The sequence below is a fragment of the Leucopleurus acutus genome (assembly GCF_964270905.1).
Source record: "Leucopleurus acutus genome assembly, chromosome: 8".
Lineage (NCBI taxonomy): Eukaryota > Metazoa > Chordata > Mammalia > Artiodactyla > Delphinidae > Leucopleurus > Leucopleurus acutus.
In genome coordinates, this window is record NC_139151.1 from 31,893,434 (window position 1) to 31,912,647 (window position 19,214).

General features: G+C 39.2%; 1 protein-coding gene across 1 annotated transcript; it reads left to right on the forward strand.

Annotated features, from left to right (window-relative positions):
- Positions 1-3,965: 3,965 nt before the first annotated feature.
- Positions 3,966-17,394, forward strand: TMEM123 (transmembrane protein 123). The gene is made up of 4 exons (XM_082845204.1): positions 3,966-4,561; positions 10,500-10,916; positions 12,080-12,233; positions 14,787-17,394. Exons 1-4 carry the CDS (start codon positions 4,459-4,461, stop codon positions 14,809-14,811), a joined length of 699 nt encoding a protein of 232 aa, XP_082701330.1. The 5' UTR covers positions 3,966-4,458; the 3' UTR covers positions 14,812-17,394.
- The last annotated feature ends 1,820 nt before the right edge of the window (positions 17,395-19,214 follow it).

The window sequence follows — 19,214 nt, forward strand, 5'->3', positions numbered from 1 at the left end:
CAATTATTGTATTCTTCAGCTCTGTGACTTCTTTTGTTACTTTCTTATATTTTCCCTTTTTTGAAGTTCTGACTGTATTCATCCATTCTTCTCCCAAATTCAGTGAGAATCTTTATGACAGTTATTTTGAACTCTTTATCAGGTAAATTACTTATCTTTGTTTCATTAAAGTCTTTTTTTGATGTTTTATCTTGTTCTTTCCTGTGGAACATATTTCTCTGTTTCTTCATTTTCCTTGATTCTCTACATTGGTTTCTATGCATTAGATGAAACAGCCACCTTGCCCAGACTTGAGGGAGTGAGTCCATGTAGGAGATGAACCTTATTGTTCAATCCTGCCCTAGCTCTTGGTTGTCTCTCAAACTTTTTTGATTGTTAAGTAGTCTATTTTGTTTTTAATGGATGCTAGTAGCTGAGAGTATGCCAAGACCTGTCAGCGTAGGAGAGGATCTCAGTCAGCACCTAGACTAAACCTGATTGGAAGCTAAACCCTCAGGTAACAGCTTTCAAAGTATGCAAATATATACAGTTCTCTGGGACCACAAACATAAGTCCCACTGGCAGCTAGAGCCAGGTGATCTGGAGGTGTCCCCTGGGCAGCATCACAAAATTGGTGCCTCAGAAAAATGGACAGCCTCCTTTCCAGAAGATCCCAGAGACCTGGAATGAGGCAAAGAGAGAGTGCAAAGATGGTGTCCCCTGGCCTGCATTCCCGAGAGCGCCTTTGTAGGCCTCTAAAAGTGTGCCAAACCCTAAGCCTGCCCCTCAGGCCAAAGCTCCTGGACAAGCAAGAAGGCCGCTCTCTCAGAAAGATCTGCTATCTGCACAGTTCTCTGGGGGTGGCAGCCAGCCAGGAACTACCTTTGCATTTGTTACAGTCCCATGGGACCTAGGAACACAAGCCCCCCCTGGCCTCCAGAGCCAGGCAATCAAATGCATCCCCTGGTGGTGTGGGGGGCGGGGGGGCAGCCACAAAAAACAGGGCACCAGACACATATACAAATCCACTCCAGGATACACTGGTGCTCTGGAGTGTGGCAGAGGGAGAACATGAAGATAGCACCCACCCCCCAGGTCTCTGGAAAGGATTGTGGTCAGCCCTTAGATGTGTGTTTAATTAGAAGCCTGCCCCTCAGGCCTAGCTGATAAGATAATAGGCCTCTTTCACAGAAAGGCTGAGCTCCTGGGTCTGTTGCCTCTTGCTGTGTCCTGGGGAGTGGTAGCTGGTTGAGAGCTCTTTCTCTGTTGGTTATAGTCCTATGGAACTTGTGAGCATATACCCTGCTGACCAGAGCCAGTCATTCTAAAGGTCTCCCCTGGCAGCAACCACAAAAGTTGGGGCACCAGAGATGGGCATAGGCTCCTTTCTGGGAGATCCTGGTGAGCTGGAGTGAGGGAGAGCAAAAAGATGGTGCCCGCCAGCCTCTGTCCCTAGAGGGTGCCCCAGTAGGCCCTTAGACATGTGTTAGATTAGATTCCTTCTGCTCATACCAAACTTTAAGATTAGCAAATGAGCCTCTTTCACATAAAGTCTGGGTGCCTCTCAATTGACTGCCTCTGAGCTGGTCCTTGGGGTGGGGTGAGTCTGAAGATGAGTGCCCTTTAAGAGCCATTTCTCAGTTGGCTATGGCCTTGGGGGTCTCAAGGACACGGCCCCATTGGTTTTCAAAGCTTAGAGGGCTCACCTCTCAGGTGCAGGTCTTAAAAGTCGGGTGCCTGATGTGGGGTTCAAACCTTTCACTCCTCAGGGAGAAGCTACGGGTTTTGAGTTCCCTTCTGATTGTGTGTCACTGCAGCAGGTTGAGGGCAGGAGCGGGTTGCAGAGTTTATGGCGAGATTGTGTCAGCCTCTCCTACCTGCCTCAGTGTTGGTTTTTTCTCATTTGCCCGATGTGTAGGAGTCACTCAGCCAGTTTTGGGGTGTCTTTTTTCCCAGAGGAAATTGTTGTGTAATTGGCTGTAGATTCAGTGTGTCTACGGGAAGAGATGAGTTTAGGATCTTCCCATGTCACCGTCATGAACTAGTACCACTCATCACCTTTTCTCTGATTAGTAATTGTATAGTATATTTCTTTCCTATACCTTCACTTTCAATACCTTTCAGCTTTTTGGAATCTTAGTTTTAAGATATATTGCTTATGAACAGTTCATAGTTTTGCTATCCAGTTGATAATCTTTGTCTTTTACGTGGCCTGTTTTGTACATTTAATATAACTTCAGTGTAATTTCTGGGCTGGGCCAGGAGCAGTAATAGGGTTTCACCAGGTAAAGAATGGGTGGGAAGCATCCCAGGCAGAGGAAGTAATATAACAAAGCAACAGAAATAAATAAACTGCATAGGGAAAGCTGAGTAAATCTGCTGGAGCAGAAAAGAGTAGCAGAAGATTAGGCAGCAGAGGAGACCATGGCCCTGTCATCATGGTGAACAGATAGCTTTTGGCCTTCCCTCCTTGCATAGTGTGGAGCACATGCTAGAAGTGATCGAGTTCTTCCAAAACTGTGCCTGGCACTTACGTAGAGTAAAATGAAAATGCAAGATGTAGTTCTTGCAATTAATAACCAACTAATTCCATTTAAAAGGTAAGATAATACAATTAAGAGTCCAGAAAAATGCAAAATAAGGAGATATAAAATAAAGTTAAAAATAAAGGAGTACCTGAGAAGGATTGCATCTTTCTTGTTTCTGCAGAGCCTCCTAGCATTGTTCTTGGCACTGAGTAGGTATTGGGTTGGCCAAAAAGTTCATTCCAGTTTTTCTGTGACGTCTTAGGGGAAAACCTGAATGAATTTTTGGCCAGCCCAATAATACTCAGTGCTGGGAGGAGTGAGAAGCCAGGCTGACTGGAATGTGTTGGGGAAGAATAGCAGATAGAGTGAATTCTATTCTGTGGAGAGTGAAGATTGCCAGGATGAGAGGCTGGGAAGGTTTGGAGCAGGAACAGAGGAAAAGTAATATCAGCTTGCCTGATGCCCTTGTGAATGTGATTCTTTCCTTATTTATTTATTTATTTTTAATTAGCTAGGGTTACAAATTGTGGGCTGGGTCTGTGGTAATGAAATAGAATGGGCAAGACCTATGGCAATATCATAACAAAGCCTGGATATTGTCTACACAGCCCCAGCCAGCTCAGCCTTGGCTGAGTTGGGTTCTGACTGCCTTGAAAAGCCAAGTTTCTTTTCTGACCCTCTCTTGCTCATCTGCTTTCTGTACAGCTCTGGGAATGCACAGGATCGCCCTTCGGAATGAATTTCCTTAAACAAACCTGGACTGTGTCACAATTGTTAGTTCTCACTGTCCGTAAGGCAGATAATTGCCTTGACTGAAAATGCCTCTTCCAGCTCCTGCCAGAGTTTATATTAAAAGATTTAGGTAGAGTGATGATAGTGTAACAAAATGTGGGAACAGAATTTATTACAGATGTACTATAACTTATTTAAAACACCCCAGTTGTTATTTTTCTGTGTTCATATATATATAGAGAGAGAGAGAGTTTTTTTTTCCTTTTTGGAATTTTAATTTTTGAATTTAGAAGTTTAGGAAAATATATTTGATTTTCAGAAAATGGATAGCTCTTTATGATGATATATTTTTTAAAGCCCAATTTTCTCTTAGATTGTTTTAAATCTAGATTTTTCTTGATTTTTTTAAAAGATAACTTTTTAAGATTTTTTTTCTAATCTATATTTTTCAGTTCTGTGGATTTTTGGTCCTCAGGTAATTTGAATTCAAGGAGAATTTTCATAATGAATCTACTGACTTTGTACAATGAGGAAAGGCCCCTTTGCTTTCTAAATAATGAGTACTTCTGGGATTACACTGATACTTAGATTCTCTATAGCAGGGGTCCCCAACCCCCAGGCCACAGACCAGTACCAGTCTGTGGCCTGTTAGGAACTGGGCCGCACAGCAGGAGGTGAGCGCGGGCGAGTGACGGAAGCTTCATCTGTATTTACAGCCGCTCCCCGTTGCTTGCATTATCACCTGAGCTCCGCCTCCTGTCAGGTCAGCGGCGGCATTCGATTCTCATAGGAGCTCGAACCCTACTGTGAACTGTGCACGCGAGGGATCTAGGTTGTACACTCCTTATGAGACTCTAATGCCTGATGATCTGGCTGGGGAGTGGCTGCAGATACAGATTATCATTAGCAGAGAAGTTTGACTGCACAGAGATCATAATAAATCATTTGCTTGCAGAGTCATATCAAAACCTTATCAGCAGACTTCCCTGGTGGTTCAGTGGTTAAGAATCTGCCTGCCAATGCAGGGGACATGAGTTTGATCCCTAGTCTGGGAAGTTCCCACATGCCGTGGAGCAACTGAGCCCATGCACCACAACTGCTGAAACCTGCGCACCTAGAGCCCGTGCTCCGCAACAAAGAGAGGCTACCACAATGAGAAGCACACCACAACGAAAAGTAGCCCCCGCTTGCCGCAACTAGAGAAAGCCCACGCACAGCAATGAGGACCCAATGCAGCCAAAAAATAAATAAAATTTTAAAAAGCCCTATCAGTGAGTGGCAAATGAAAACAAGCTCAGGGCTCCCACAGATTCTGCATTATGGTGAGTTGTATAATTATTTCATTATATATTACAATGTAGTAATAGAAATAAAGTGCACAATAAATGAAATGTGCTTGAATCATCATGAAACCATCCCCACCCCCATCCGTGGAAATCCATGGGAAAGAGGTTCTCAAGGTTCTCAGTGTTTAAAAATATTCCAAGAGACACACACAAGACTAGTACTAGCTGCAGTCTGTACTTAGAATCATAGAACCCTCAAAATGACTCTGTGGCACCAGAAATTTATGATCCGTGATCTTAAATAGCTCTGTATTTTTGACAGCTATAATAGGAAATGAAAAACTACTACTATCCCGTTTTAAAATAACTGAGATTTTTTTTAAAAAATGAATGTGAATTTTCAACTCTGGTTTAAGTGTGTATCTGATACCCCAAAGAAAACAAATTGTCACTCTTAACTTTGAAATATTTAGGTTAAAGGACAAAAATGGCACTTAGATAGTTTGGGGCTCAAGGTTATAGGAGTAAAGAAAGTTATTTCAACACAACATAGTTATACAAAGATACTTGGAATAAATCCAGACTTTGAAGAGGATGAGTACTTTTACTTGGTACTAGGAAAAAACAGGCTGCTTCATCGTGTCCTTGGTCTTGCTTTAATAAGAAGGTGGCCGGCTGGTGTTAATAGAAAAAGGCCTGGAACATCACTTTTTTCTTCTTGGATATTTATATCGATGAACTGAAAATACCTTTAAGAGCATCCTCTTCGATGTGCTGTTATTCAAATGGCAGTGGTGATAATCATGGAAGTAGATCTGACTGACTACTACTCAGCCTCCTATAAGGGAACTGTGTAGTGCAGCTCCGTAGGAGAGGTATATTCTGTAAAACAAATGCTGAGATACAGAGTAACCATTCATTGAGCAGGTCCTCCGTAGGAGGCACTGTGCTAAGTGCTCAATACAAATTATGTCAGTTATTTCTCCCAAACCCCTGTGATATCCCTTTTTATAGATGAGGAAGGAGACTGAATCTCAGAGAGGTTAAGTAACTTGTCTAAGGTAACCCAGCAAGTAAGTGGCTGAGCTGATCCAGAGCTTGAGCTCGTTCCCACCATGCCTGAAAAATATCACTAGCACTTGGTAAAGAGAAGAGCTCAGTACATGGAAGTGCGAATTCTGTCATAGAAAAATTGTGCTCCAGGGATAGTTCTCTTATTACAGAACAGGAACGGAGTGCTGATTGGACTGTCTTGAGTATTTTTTCAGCAGTGACAAAACATCAACTCATCCCCATTTGTACTTTCTCTGTCTTGTCCCTTTTGCGCCTGAACATGGCAGTTGCTGGGATGGAGGGTGCATGGGTGCTCTTACTACAGCCCTTCACTTTGTTTTCCTGTGATTATGTTAGTTGAAACCAAGAATTAGGGTCAAGAAATTTTTATAGCTCTGAAATCTATAGGTGATCTTAGGTTTCATTTAAGAAGTTTTGAGAGTAGTTTGACAAGTACCGAATGACTGAATTCATCTCACAGTGATTAGTTGCAAGGATCTGTGAAAGGAACAAGCTCAGCACAGCCACTGGCGAGTGCTGTGGCACAGCTGCCTGTAGACACGTTTTGTTAGCAGTGAAAGAACTGTGGTCCTGAGTGCATTAGTTTGCTAGGGCTGCCACACAAAGGACCACTGACTAGGTAGTGTAAACAGCAGAGATGTATCGTCAGATTGTCGACAGGGTTGCTGCCCCCTGAGAGAGGATCTTTCCTGTGCCTTTCGCCTCGTTTCTGGTGTTTTGCTGGCAATCTTTGGCTTTCCTTGGCCTGTTGGAAGCATCACCGTGATCTGTGCCTTCATCTTCACATGGTGTTCCTCCCGTATGTCTGTCTGCCTCCAAATTTCCCATTTTATAAGGACACCAGGTATTTAAGGCTCATCTTCATCATCTCATTTTAACTTCATTATAATCCTCTGTAAAGACCCTGTCTCCAAAAAAGGTCACATCCTAAACTACTGGGGGTTAGGGCTTCAACATATGAATTTTAGGGGGACACATAACACTAAATAAGTGTTAACAACTGTGTGCCACATACACCCCTTCCCGCAGCTCCACTTACATTAGCTGAGGTGTTATCCATAGTACGTAGGTCCAGTTTATTGAATCAGTTGTATTTAGTAAGGTGTCTCTCGTTTTCAGAATAATACCAAAATAAATAAAAGTCTACAATGATTGGAATTTCTCCCTCTGCCAGCCTGGGCCTGCTTCACGTTTGGAACCGACAGTGGGGAATTTGATGCTGTCGGCTTCCTTCCTTGCTCTGCCTTTCTCCCCCTCACTTCTCCTGGTTTTTACCCTTCCAGGATCAGGCCTAAAGGGGCTTAAGGGGAAAAGCCAGCTGGGATGTTTTCGTCTGACGAAGGTGCCCCCTAGGTGGCGGATGTGGTTCTCTTTGGTAGATTCTGGGGAGACCTTACAGCTGGGGCTTCCCCCTTCAGCTCCCCTGATGCAGTAGGGCCTCCCCTCCAGCTGACCCCCTCACTACACACCCTTGGCCCCTAGCTTTTGGTGTTCCACTTCTCTGCTGGTTATCTTTATCCCTCTGCATAGAACTCTCTGGGGAGGCTATCTTTTAAGGCAGCCCCATGCTGGCTATGTTTCACGGGGCCTGGTTTGGTTCTTGGGAAACACGCACCTTTGCTGTCAGTGGAAATAAGAGTCTACTCCCAGCGCAGCCTTTTAAACTCTGCTGACAGGTAGAGACAGCTCAGCCATAGCCTCTCGCCTTTAGAGTTACTTTTCAGGCTTGAGTCAAATCTTAGTCTTTGTCGCTTCAGGTCCAGGAGATACTGGGCCTGCTCTTCAGGTGACTCCCTCGGCTTAGTTTGAGGTGAGGGGCTGCGTTCTCCTCTTTTCCTCCGTGGGCAGAGGTGGCGGTGGACACAGAGCACACTTGACACTCTCCAGTAACGTACCCTCTTTGGGCCTTTATAACTTGTTTTGTTTTGATTTGATGTTTCTGTACTGTTTTTGATTGAGATATAATTGACGTATAACATTATATTAGTTTTAGGTGTACAACATAATGATTTATATATTGCAAAATGATCATAATAAGTAACATCTATCATAATGTATAATAATGTATATAACATAGAACACCTATTTCATCATATTTAGTTACAAAATTTTATTTCTTGCGATGAGAACTTTCAAGATCTATTCTCTTAAAAACTTTCAAATATACAATATAGTAGTATTAACTGTAGTCACCATGTGCTGTACATTACCTCCCCATGACTTATTTATTTTATAACTAGAAGTTTGTACCTTTTGACCACCTTCACTCATGTCACCCACCCTCCACGCCTTTACAACTTCTGCTTCTCAGAGGCAGGGGGAGACTGACTGGCTAAAACAGCAAAGTCAGATAGGGCTAAACCCTTTCCAAGCCCTGCATGGATGCTCTGTTCTTCTGACATCTCTGCAGGTACTCACTGAGCCACGCCCTGGAGGGCACTGGTCAGTAGCTGAACAGTTAAGGGAGAAGGAAGACCCCCAGATGTCCGTGGTGGGATGGTCTCATTTGCAGAGGAGCACAAATGACCGTTTACTTATATTACAGACAAGGGGGTTGAGTCATGGAATGTGAGTTCTGACCTTGAAGAGAGCATCCTTGCATTGCAGTTATCCCATTTAAACATCATGAAATACACCTTAACATAAAAATTATTGGCCTGTTTTGTCAATTTATAGAAAATTTTAGCTGCTTAGTGGTTTCTGTAACACATTTGGATTTTCTTAGTGAAGAACTAACCTGTTACAGCTCCCTGTTTTTGCCCATGTTACTTCATACAGTATCTCTGAAGAATACCTTATTATGGCAGGGAGAAGAGAGTAGGCTGTGTGTGTGTGTGGAATCCAAAAGCAGAATTGTGTTCATTGTTTTACTCTGCAAAGATCATTCTGTTCTAAAGATATGATATAAATGATGGTTCTTTGCTGTATTTAATTTCATTATAATAGAATTCATTCTCTACATTAAAATAATAGGTGATTATTTCAACGCTAAATTATATTATATGTTTATAGAGCATTCAGAATTGAATAATAAAAGATTAGTCCAAGTTCATAGCATTCTACTTGAATAATTATGATTTATTCACCTATATAATACAAAAGTACTGATTCCTTTGGTCTATTTTTAAAAATTAGGTAATACTCAGTGGAAGAGATCACACAGTAAAGACCCAAAGTTCACAAAATGTGATAGGAATTTAAAGAGTAAAAGCAGATGGGCAGATAAGCACTATTAAAACCAGCCTGTAAAATTGAAAATAAATATTTGAATTCTTTGAATAAAAAGTCCAGAATAGGGGCTTCCCTGGTGGCGCAGTGGTTGAGAGTCTGCCTGCCGAGGCAGGGGACGCGGGTTCGTGCCCCGGTCCGGGAAGATCCCACATGCCGCGGAGCAGCTGGGCCCGTGAGCCATGGCCGCTGAGCCTGTGCGTCCGGAGCCTGTGCTCCGCACGGGAGAGGCCACAACATTGAGAGAGGCCTGCATACCGCAAAAAAAGAAAAAAAAAGTCCAGAATAATTGTGAAAGGGTGATAATGCATGAAGTAATCACTTTTGGTATGTGACAGCAGCAGTGGTACAGAGAACCTGAAGGCCTTGTGCTGCTGTCACTGGGGGAAAGGAGAAGGCAAGCCCAGTGGGTAATTCTTTCCACTTTAGTTCTTGGCCATAAAGAGTAAAATGGGAGTATATAGGCAACATAACAAACCACTAAACCTGCAAGTAAACTTTGAGACTAGGAAACAAACACAGAAATAAATTACATCCTATTAATAGGGCAAAGAGATTTTTCATTCCTTAAATAGTATATACTAAATTATAATAACTAAAGTATCTTTAGTTGTAAATATCAGTTAGGTTGTGATGTTACAATGAAGATAGAGTATGAAAGAATATTGTTAAGACAGAAAGGTTTGCTTTTGGTCATAGGGCATTTTGTACATATATAGATATTTAGTATTTATTTTTGGTCATAGCGCCTTATTTATTTATTTCCAATTGTTTATTTTAAATTAACACCAATGATTCTCCTTTACAAAATTGGCTTTTGCTTTTTTTTTTTTTTTTGCGATGCGCGGGCCTCTCACTGTTGTGGCCTCTCCCGTTGCGGAGCAACAGGCTCCGGATGCGCAGGCTCAGCAGCCATGGCTCACGGGCACAGCCGCTCCGCGGCATGTGGGATCTTCCCGGACCGGGGCACGAACCCGTGTCCCCTGCATCGGCAGGCGGACTCTCAACCACTGCGCCACCAGGGAAGCCCGGCTTTTGCATTTTTAAAGGTTTCAGAAATAATTTTAGAAATAAATTCCCAATGACAGAAAATTATCACCAGTGTGAGATTTCCAACTAGCCATGTTCTGTGATGTTGTTTCACTTCCTAATGCACCATGGGAAGCTGGTTTTACTCTTAGGAAGAGTATCTCGCTCATGCTCACATCCTACTGGGGGTTTAGAAGCATGCAGCTACTGTTTGTCCTCAAAGCTTTTTGGAAGAATGTGGCAGAGAAACCTTAAACTTTAAAAACCCTTTTTATATCCATTGGTTTCATAATCCATTCAACTAATATTTGTGACATGAAGCATGGAATATTCAGACACAGAGATGGTTAAGACACTGTCCCTGTATCGAAAGAACTCAGTCTTCTGGATTGTTTCTTTTTTTCCCATACGTTCACAAAAATTTCTTACTTTACGTAAATCCAGGCTTGGTTCCTGTTGAATATTTTACTATACGTTTTATGGCTTCTTGCTGTGTAGTGCAAAGTATTAATAAGCTAAGTATCTTTCATGATGCTGTGTTTGTTAGACCTTTTTCTTTATGTATGACCACGAAAGTCAGTGAAGTGGGAGTTAATTATCTACGTCATAGCTCTGGCTTTAATGTTTCTTCATATTCTTGCAGTCCCACAGGTACTTTTCAGCCATACAAGTGAATCTTCCAACTTCAGTGTGAAACCATCAAAAACTCCAGTTTCCCCAGTCTCAAAGATGATAGCTACCACCTCAAAACCCATAGCAAAACCATCAACAACTGCAGCTGCCTCAGTCTCAAATAACGGGACCGCCACTACCTTGAAAACAGAAAAACCATCAACAATTCTAGTTGCTTCAGTCTCAAATAACGGGACAGCCACCACCTCAAAACGCATAGCAACATCTAAAATGATAACACCAGCGGTCTCAACAAATATGACTTCCACCACCTTAAGGTCTACACTCAAAATCACAAGTGTTTCACAAAATATATCCCAGATATCAACATCCACAATGACCACAACCCACAATAGTTCGGTGACGTCTGTTTCTTCATCAGTAACAAGTATGTATAAAAATGGACCTATTTTTCCTATGCTGAAAAAATAGTTGTTAAAATGCCACATTTACATCATTCCATTCTGTAAAAATGTAGAAATTTAGATAATTATTTCTCATTTCCTAAATAAATTATTTGTAGAGATCAGGAAGAGTCAGTTGACTTAGTAACTATCTTGTCCCTTTAAAAAAATTAGCTTCCAACTTAACCATGCCAAATCATGACTGTATGAGATCCATCCGTAAATAAATAATTATCCTAACATGGGATTTTATTTTGCATGGTTTGAAAACTTGTCATACCTTTAACTCTTTGAACCTCATTCTAGAAAGGAATTAGGCAGGCTCAGTCTCCATGATTTCTAAACCTAAATCATGGAGAACTTTGGTTTTAATTTACTTGTGCCATAAAAATATTTTTTAATGGTATTATATATAGTCACATATGTAGTATTAGTCTCAGCACTCTTTATTTTTTTGCATTTGTTTAAAATATAATGCCTGTGAAACCATGAATTCAAAAACCTTAAGATTCTCTTTTAAGTTATCCAAAGTTGCAGTTCTGTTTAAAAGCTAGTGATTACATTTATCAGAACAAATAGCAGACTTCATGGTTTCTTTTGTGTGTTTTTATATACTTCTATTCCAAATAGTTTATTTTTTTATTACTACAATTTATGTATTGAAATCAACTTTAATGTCTCAGGGGCTCTTGACTCCATAAAATTAAAATAGTTAAAATTCCCAATTTATTCAAAAGGAGAAATTTCAATTAGAAACATTTACTCAAATTGGATCCAGTTTCAAGATTTCAGCTGTTACCCAGACCTGTTTTGTTTAAGGCATGAACTCTTAAGAAAATTCATAAAAGAATTAACCAAATCTTGCTGCCTCTGAGGTTTTGGTAGACCATCCAAGCCCAGTCTCACCTAAAGATCTTGGGGTTGTAGGCACTGGGGATTTAAGGGATGTGTTGGATCAAGTGAAGAAAACTAGAACCAGGCAGTCACTAGACACAAAATCATCTGGAGAGCACCTTGATGTGCTTACGATTCCCCCTTGTCCCCAGATCAGCATTCTTACATAGAAATTCAGAATGTTTTAGCTTATTACAATATGTTTAAAAAGCACTAAAGCCTTATTTTTTTGTTTCCTTTTGTTTTCTTCTAGTCACAGCAACTATTATTTCTAAGGAAAATAAAGGATCAAAATTTGATACTGGCAGCTTTGTTGGTGGTATTGTATTAACACTGGGAGTTTTATCTTTTCTTTACATTGGATGCAAAATGTATTATTCAAGAAGAGGCATTCGGTATAGAACCATGTAAGTTTTGATTGGCCAGGACTTTTTTATTATTATTAATTCTGTATTTAAATATCATGACAAAATATCAGAGTAGAGCGAGTGTTCATCTCAGGGATTAATAATTTATAGATTTATGAGTTATATTCCCATTAATCCTCTATGCCCAAAGCAAATTGTTTGTGTGCAAGCCTGTGATTATAATTATTTGCAAATGCAAATGGATATACCTATAAAAATGATTGTATTTTATTAGTATCATACTTTTTTTTTTTTTTTTACCAGAGACCCAAGTTTAGCCAGTCCTTTTCACTTGCTTATGCCTCTAATTGCAAGAAATACCATTATCAGGTCTCCTGAGGCTGTTGACCTAGTGTTACTGACAAACACAAGACATACTAAAATAACATCCTTGATAAAAACGTGATTTTTGCTTTCTGTGACAAAGAAAATAAAGAAATTCTTCTGACAGCCTCATTTTCCCTGATACTGAGTTGTTAGTATAATATACATTATCAGTTAATCTGTAGCAAAACTGTCTTTACAGGTGAGCGTTATCAACAAGTCCCCAACAACAAACTATGTCATTCTAAAGATCTGATGGTTTTTGGAGGTATCATCTCCCAATTTTTGTTATTCCAACAAAGTCCTTTCGGTTTTTTCTTTTGAGCCTTATATGTACAAGAGCAAATCCATTCCTTTGATTGTTAATGTATGTATAAAATAAATACCATCGAATAGATGACCATTATCCAAGATTTGTTTAAGTTGTCATATGCATATGTGTCTCACACAGGGTTTCCATGTCAGAAACACTTGGGAACTACTAATTGAGCAAAGTAAAATAGAATAGGTTACTTTACTATAAGAATACTGTAAGCCTTTGATATGTTGATGTACATTATGAATTTTTAGGAGGAGAATATAGTATGAAAATATGTCTCAAATTTTTCATTGAACTAAGAAAACCAGACTTTAAAAAAAGTATATTTAAATTAGAAGTTACCTTCCACATACAGTATCCATCATATCGAACTTACTTTAAAAGCGCATCAAGGTGGTGTTTTGTCAGATTAAAAGCACATTCAGAAACATTCATTCTTTTCTCTTTTAGATCAACCCGTAAAAGAAAAAAATACATGAAGGAAACTGACTAAACAGAGTTGACTCTAAAAATGCTTTAAAATTTGAAATATTTTTTAAAACCACTGTGTTTCTAGAAATACTTATCATCTGTTTTCTTGGTAAATTTCACCAGTTAAACAGAAGGCACATTTTGATTATAGTAAATTTAATGCAACTCCTTTTTTATAATATCAATATTTATTGATATACTTGAGGCTATAAAATATTGAAGGAATTAAATTTAAATGTGTTGTTTTCATTTTAAAGTGCCTTAACTACAAAGTATATAATTTTAGCTTTATGGACTTTTTCCTCACGTATACATGACCACATAATGCTGCATGCCCTGTGGAGGACATCAGAGTCCAGAATCCCCGTAACTGTAAGGACGGAGCTGTGTGGCATGTAAGGAAGGCAGTGTGACTCTAACAGGAGTCTTATTCATATCAGAACCAGTAGATGGTGAAAACACCATATTTAGTTGAGTCTAAGTACACATTTTTGTTTTTGTGTATTTCCACATTTTAACACCTCTGAAATGGATGTATCTTACAGTCTATGGGATGAGAAAGCATTGTGTTGTAGTTTAATAGGCCATGATTTTCTTAGTGCTACATTTTTTAAAGAGTGCATTTTAAAGCCAGTAGTTCCTTTGAAGTTATAAATAATGACATTCCATAAGTAAGGACTTAATATTTGTCCCATTAAGGAACCTGAGACCTTCTATATCTAGTAATTATTAGCATTTCTAGTTTTCATTTATTGGATAATAACACTGATTAAAACACTGATTATAGTGTTAACTCCTGTGTTTCTTAGAGTTGCATGGAGAGACAGTGGAGTGAAGTGGTAAGAGATGGGGTTTGGGGCAGACAGACTTAATTTTGATTCTGGTTCTACTGTTGACTAGCAGGGTGCCTACCCACGTTTATATAAATGATGTAGTACAGTGTACAGTGGTCAAGACGAGAGTTCACATGCTTGCTTAGCTTCTGATCTTCTGCGAAATGGAATTGATTGATTAAATAAATAAATAACATTATATATATATATATGTATTTTTTTTTAAGTGCCCTCTGCTTAGGGGTACTGTGATGATTAAATGAGATATGGATGTAAAGTCTGTAGCGTAACACCTGGCACATAGAAGATGCTCAAGAAATGATCACTGTTTTGGTTGTTTTCTTTTTTAAAGAGGGTTATAATAGCTAATTGATGAAAAGTCACACAGGCACTGCAGAGATTTGAGCATAGGTCCATTTCGCAACCTGAATACACTGCTTGAATCCTTAACCAATACAGTATACCAGGTACTTTTTCTTAAGAAACTTTACACAAAGCAATGACAGTTTTGATTCTGAAATTTATTTATTACTTAAGATTATGAACTATAAGTAGTTTGATACAAATACAAAACATAAAGTAACTTTAACTTTTGATATATTACAGCGATGAACATGATGCCATCATTTAAGGGACTCCAAGGATCAATGGAAAGAAGATTGATACAACCCTATCAATTAATTTTGATTTATTATTACTTTAGAACAGTATTCTCTTCTTGAAAATAGCATAAACAGGCCATGAATATAATATACAATGTATTATATAAATATGTAAAGATTCCTCATGATTGCTAAAGGTAAAAAGGGTTTGATTTGGGTTTTTTAATGAACATATGTAGCATACAGTTAATGCAATGGTTAGAAAATATATAGTAAGACAAGTCTTGTCCCATTTTTTTGTGTCATTGGTCACATAGGGCCAGTAATTGGAAAACATCATCAGTGAAGGGTATGATGCCATGTGTTCATACAAATAAGGAGCTTGTCTCAGCACTCAGGATTTTGATGTCTTTGTTGGTCACACAAAGAACCTCAGTGCTGTTAAGAGCTGGATATATCCTAATTACCATTGCCACATAGCAGAAATTATATGAATAAGCCAAGTCTTAAGCATAATTTTAGTTGAAGTGTCTCTTCAGAAAGCATCCATATTTCATATGTTTAAAGCTTAGTTATTTGGTTTAGAAATAAAATGCATGCCCTCCCCCACCAAAAAAAAAAAGTCAAATAAAACTAGAAACAATATGTGGGCTTATCCCTGTTAGAGAGCCATTGGAGAGCCTGTATTTTTAATAACTTCTTTGGCGCTTTCAATGGCAGTTGATGTAATTGCCTTTTTTTTCCTCTGTAATTTCAGTAAATTGCAATGTTTAACATAATAATGTTTTAAAGACTTAGTTATTAGTGTTAAATAATAAGTTAGATTATTTGCTACTGTGAGAATACTGTCACCACTGGAAATTGCTTTACTTCATGTTCAGCTGTTAATTTTATATTTAGTGAACATTTTTAACAGATGTAGACCTGCTTTCAATATCTAGAAATGGTTAACGTAATGTAAACACACCTAACCTTAAAAAAAGAGACTCTTATATGATTTCCAAAGCAACATTTAGAACTCTCTTTAGTCCAAACGATAGATGAATGCTGTTTATCAGGCCAGGGATTGTGGGGCTCCCCTCAGGCTACTAAACCTATAGGATGAGAATGCCACATTTTCGTGCACTGTCAATGTTACTCAAAGATTTGGGGAAACAGCATTTTTATACTAAGACACCAATGTACTTTGGAATAAATTCCTGCGGAGTATTTAAGACAGAAAAGTTCCTGCTTCCTTATTTGGGTCCTCTTCCTCCCGTGCTGACGAGGGGAGGCACGTTCAGATGTACCATGTTAATGGAGAGGAAGCACGCAATATTGAGGGACACCATTATCAGCCAGCATATTTTGGAGTGTTTTCAGCTTTACAGTTTATATTCCAGCACTCAAAACTCAGGGTCAAGTTTTGACAAAAGAGGTATTTAGTCATACTGTGTACTAAGATATTGTTTCTTCTATCTTAGATGGTCACAGTAAATCACACCAATGTCTGACAGTCCAAAAATGAGCTAAGAAGTCCTAAAAAATATGTACCTACATTTAATAGGAATTAAATGTAACTTTTGTGATCAGCTTTTGGTTTGCAGAGAATCAAGAATTCTGATATAAAAGGATCATTTCTACTCACTGTGCATTATGGCCAATTGATGTGATGAAAATGAATAATAAAAATTATCCAGAATATGGATATGACAGGATGGATGGATGTGACACATGGAATGTGGAAGAAATATTATGAAACACATGTGTTTGCATTAGTTTGAAAAAAGAGATGTGGGCTGATAAGTTGTATGTTACTAACTTAACCATAACTGGTCTTTTAAACACTGCTTCATTTCTTTGCAAAATATACTAAAGATACATTTTATAGTAATGGGGGCTTTCTAAATTTGATTTGTCTCCTGCATTCTTGATATTTCAGTACTTTAAGTCAGTCAGAACTTTGTAGACAGGACTGAACTTTTCTTGAATACTTGTTTCTTAGCACTTTGAAAAATATAAAACCACTTTTTAAGTACTAAATGTCATTATTTGCCTTTAAAGTTTCCTGTGCTTTAGGTTCGAAATATTTTAGTTATGTCTTTTTTCTGTATATAAGTTGTATAATTTGTTACTTTCAAATATCAGTACTTCAATGCAATCAGGTGTTGGGGGTTTTTGGTTTGTTGTTTTGTTTTTGTTTTTTGGTTATCTGCAGAAATTGAGGGAAACAGCTATATAAACCAGTATTTCCCTTTGGAGCACATTTCCTAAGGGTAAATTTATCTTCCTTATTATGTTTACTTCAGCAAATGTTCAGTTTTATTTGCATTCTTTGATAATGTATTTACTTGAAGATAAAAGCAATTCAGATGTATGTCTAAATATTAGGTAGAATTCAACCTATGATTTTAAAATTTCCTTGGATAATCCATAGAATGAATAATTCAAATACAGATAATGAGAGCTGGCAGTATATTACAGTGATAATTTTGTATTTTTCAGAAAAAATGTAAAGCAAATTTCTGTTACTTTTTTCTTTTTATTACAATGACCAACTTTTGGCATTTCATTGTTACTGAGATCTATTTTTAGAATAAAATTTTGTTAAGAGTAGTACATGGTTTTGCTTCATTTTATCAAACTCAAGAGAAATTAACAAATAGAAAATGCCCAAAGTAAAAAGGCAGATCGTGGGGGCTAATCTGACACTGTAAGTGTGGTTGCCTGGTTCAGCAGCAGCAGGAACATCACCTGGAAACTTGTTAAAAGTGCAAATTCTTGAGTCCCATCCCAAACCTACTGAATCACAAACTCTGGGGTGGAGCCCAGCAGTGTTTTAGCAATCCTATCAGGTTATTCTGATGAACACCAGAGTATGAGAGGCACTGCTCAAAGGATTTTCATTTGAAGCCTCTTATTTGTTCTTCTGGGTAGAACTTTTAAAACAGGTATATTCGGGACTTCCCTGGTGGCACAGTGGTTAAGAATCCGCCTGCCAACACAGGGGACACAGGTTCATGCTCTGGTCCGGGAAGATCCCACATGCCGGTGGAACAACTAAGCCCGTGTGTCACAACTACTGAGCCTGTACTCTAGAGCCCGCAAGCCACAACTACTGAGCCCACATGCCACAACTACTGAAGCCCATGCACCTAGAGCCCGTGCTCTGCAACAAGAGAAGCCACAGCAATGAGAAGCCCATGCACCACAATGAAGAGTAGCCCCCGTTTGCCGCAACTAGAGAAAGCCTGCACACAGCAATGAAGACCCAATGCAGCCAAAAATAAAATAAAATAAATAACTTTATTTTAAAAAAAAACAGGTATATTCGTGGTAGAAATTTAAAAATTACCATTCCTTATGTAAATCAGCTGCAAATGCATTAACGTATAGTATGGTATTTTCAACACTTCTTTTCCTTTACAACTGGAAATAATTTAACTATATCTAAGGATAACTTATATGTTATTATAAGGTAACCAAGGGGAAAAGGTGCAGTCTTCAGAAAATTTATATAACAAAAGGTACTCTTACAGCAATATTTGTACACAATTCTTCCTCCCCATCATTACTTCGGCTTCACTCTGGGCAAAGTTACTCCCCCAGCAACTTCAGGCTTGAATGTGTGTCTTGTTTGGGTCAACAATGGTATGAGTGTAGATATAATAAACATCACATGTGTCCAGAAAAAAATACCCTTTTAAGTTTCAGCTAATTATTGAAGTATGTTATACATACAAAAAAAATGCAGATTGTCTTCACCAAGATGGCAACAGAAGCACAGCTAATAACTATTCATGCACTGAGAAAATCCTGGAATGCAGGAGTGAGGGTGAAACACCCCCTTGCACCACAGAAATGAAGAGAGACCACATTAAAAAGGTAAGAGGAGGGACTTCCCTGGTGGCACAGTGGTTAAGAATCTGCCTGCCAATGCAGGGGACACAGGTTCGAGCCCTGGTCCGGGAAGATCCCACATGCCACGGAGCAGCTAAGCCCGTGAGCCACAACTACTGAACCCGAGTGCCACAACTACTGAAGCCCATGTGCCTAGAGCCTGTGCTCTGCAACGAGAAGCCACCACGATAAGAAGCCTGTGCACCAAAACCAAGAGTAGCCCCTGCTTGCCACAACTAGAGAAAGCCCAAGCACAGCAAAGAAGACCCAATGCAGCCAAAAATAAATAAAATAAAATAAATTAAAAAAAAAAAAAGGTAAGAGGAGTGGCTACATGGTGACTGCACTGCCCCTCCCCCCAGCCTGGCACAACACCATGCCAAGAGGTCTCCCTTGAACCTCTGGTTACCCCATTTGGAAAACAGCCCAGAGTGGACATCTAGCTCCCCCAGCATTGTGGTTCACTTCTTGGGAGCCCGCACTCCAGTCTCACCCCATGGGAACTGCAGGGAAGTCTGTGGGGCTTGACCACCAGGAATCTGACAGAGAAGAG

Coding starts and splice junctions, on each gene's coding strand:
- TMEM123 (XM_082845204.1), top strand. CDS start 4,459: ATGAGGACCCAATGCAGCCAAAAAATAAATAAAATTTTAAAAAGCCCT. Junction 4,562..10,499: donor CCCACAGATTCTGCATTATG/GTGAGTTGTATA, acceptor ATATTCTTGCAG/TCCCACAGGTACTTTTCAGC. Junction 12,234..14,786: donor GGCATTCGGTATAGAACCAT/GTAAGTTTTGAT, acceptor GATATATTACAG/CGATGAACATGATGCCATCA.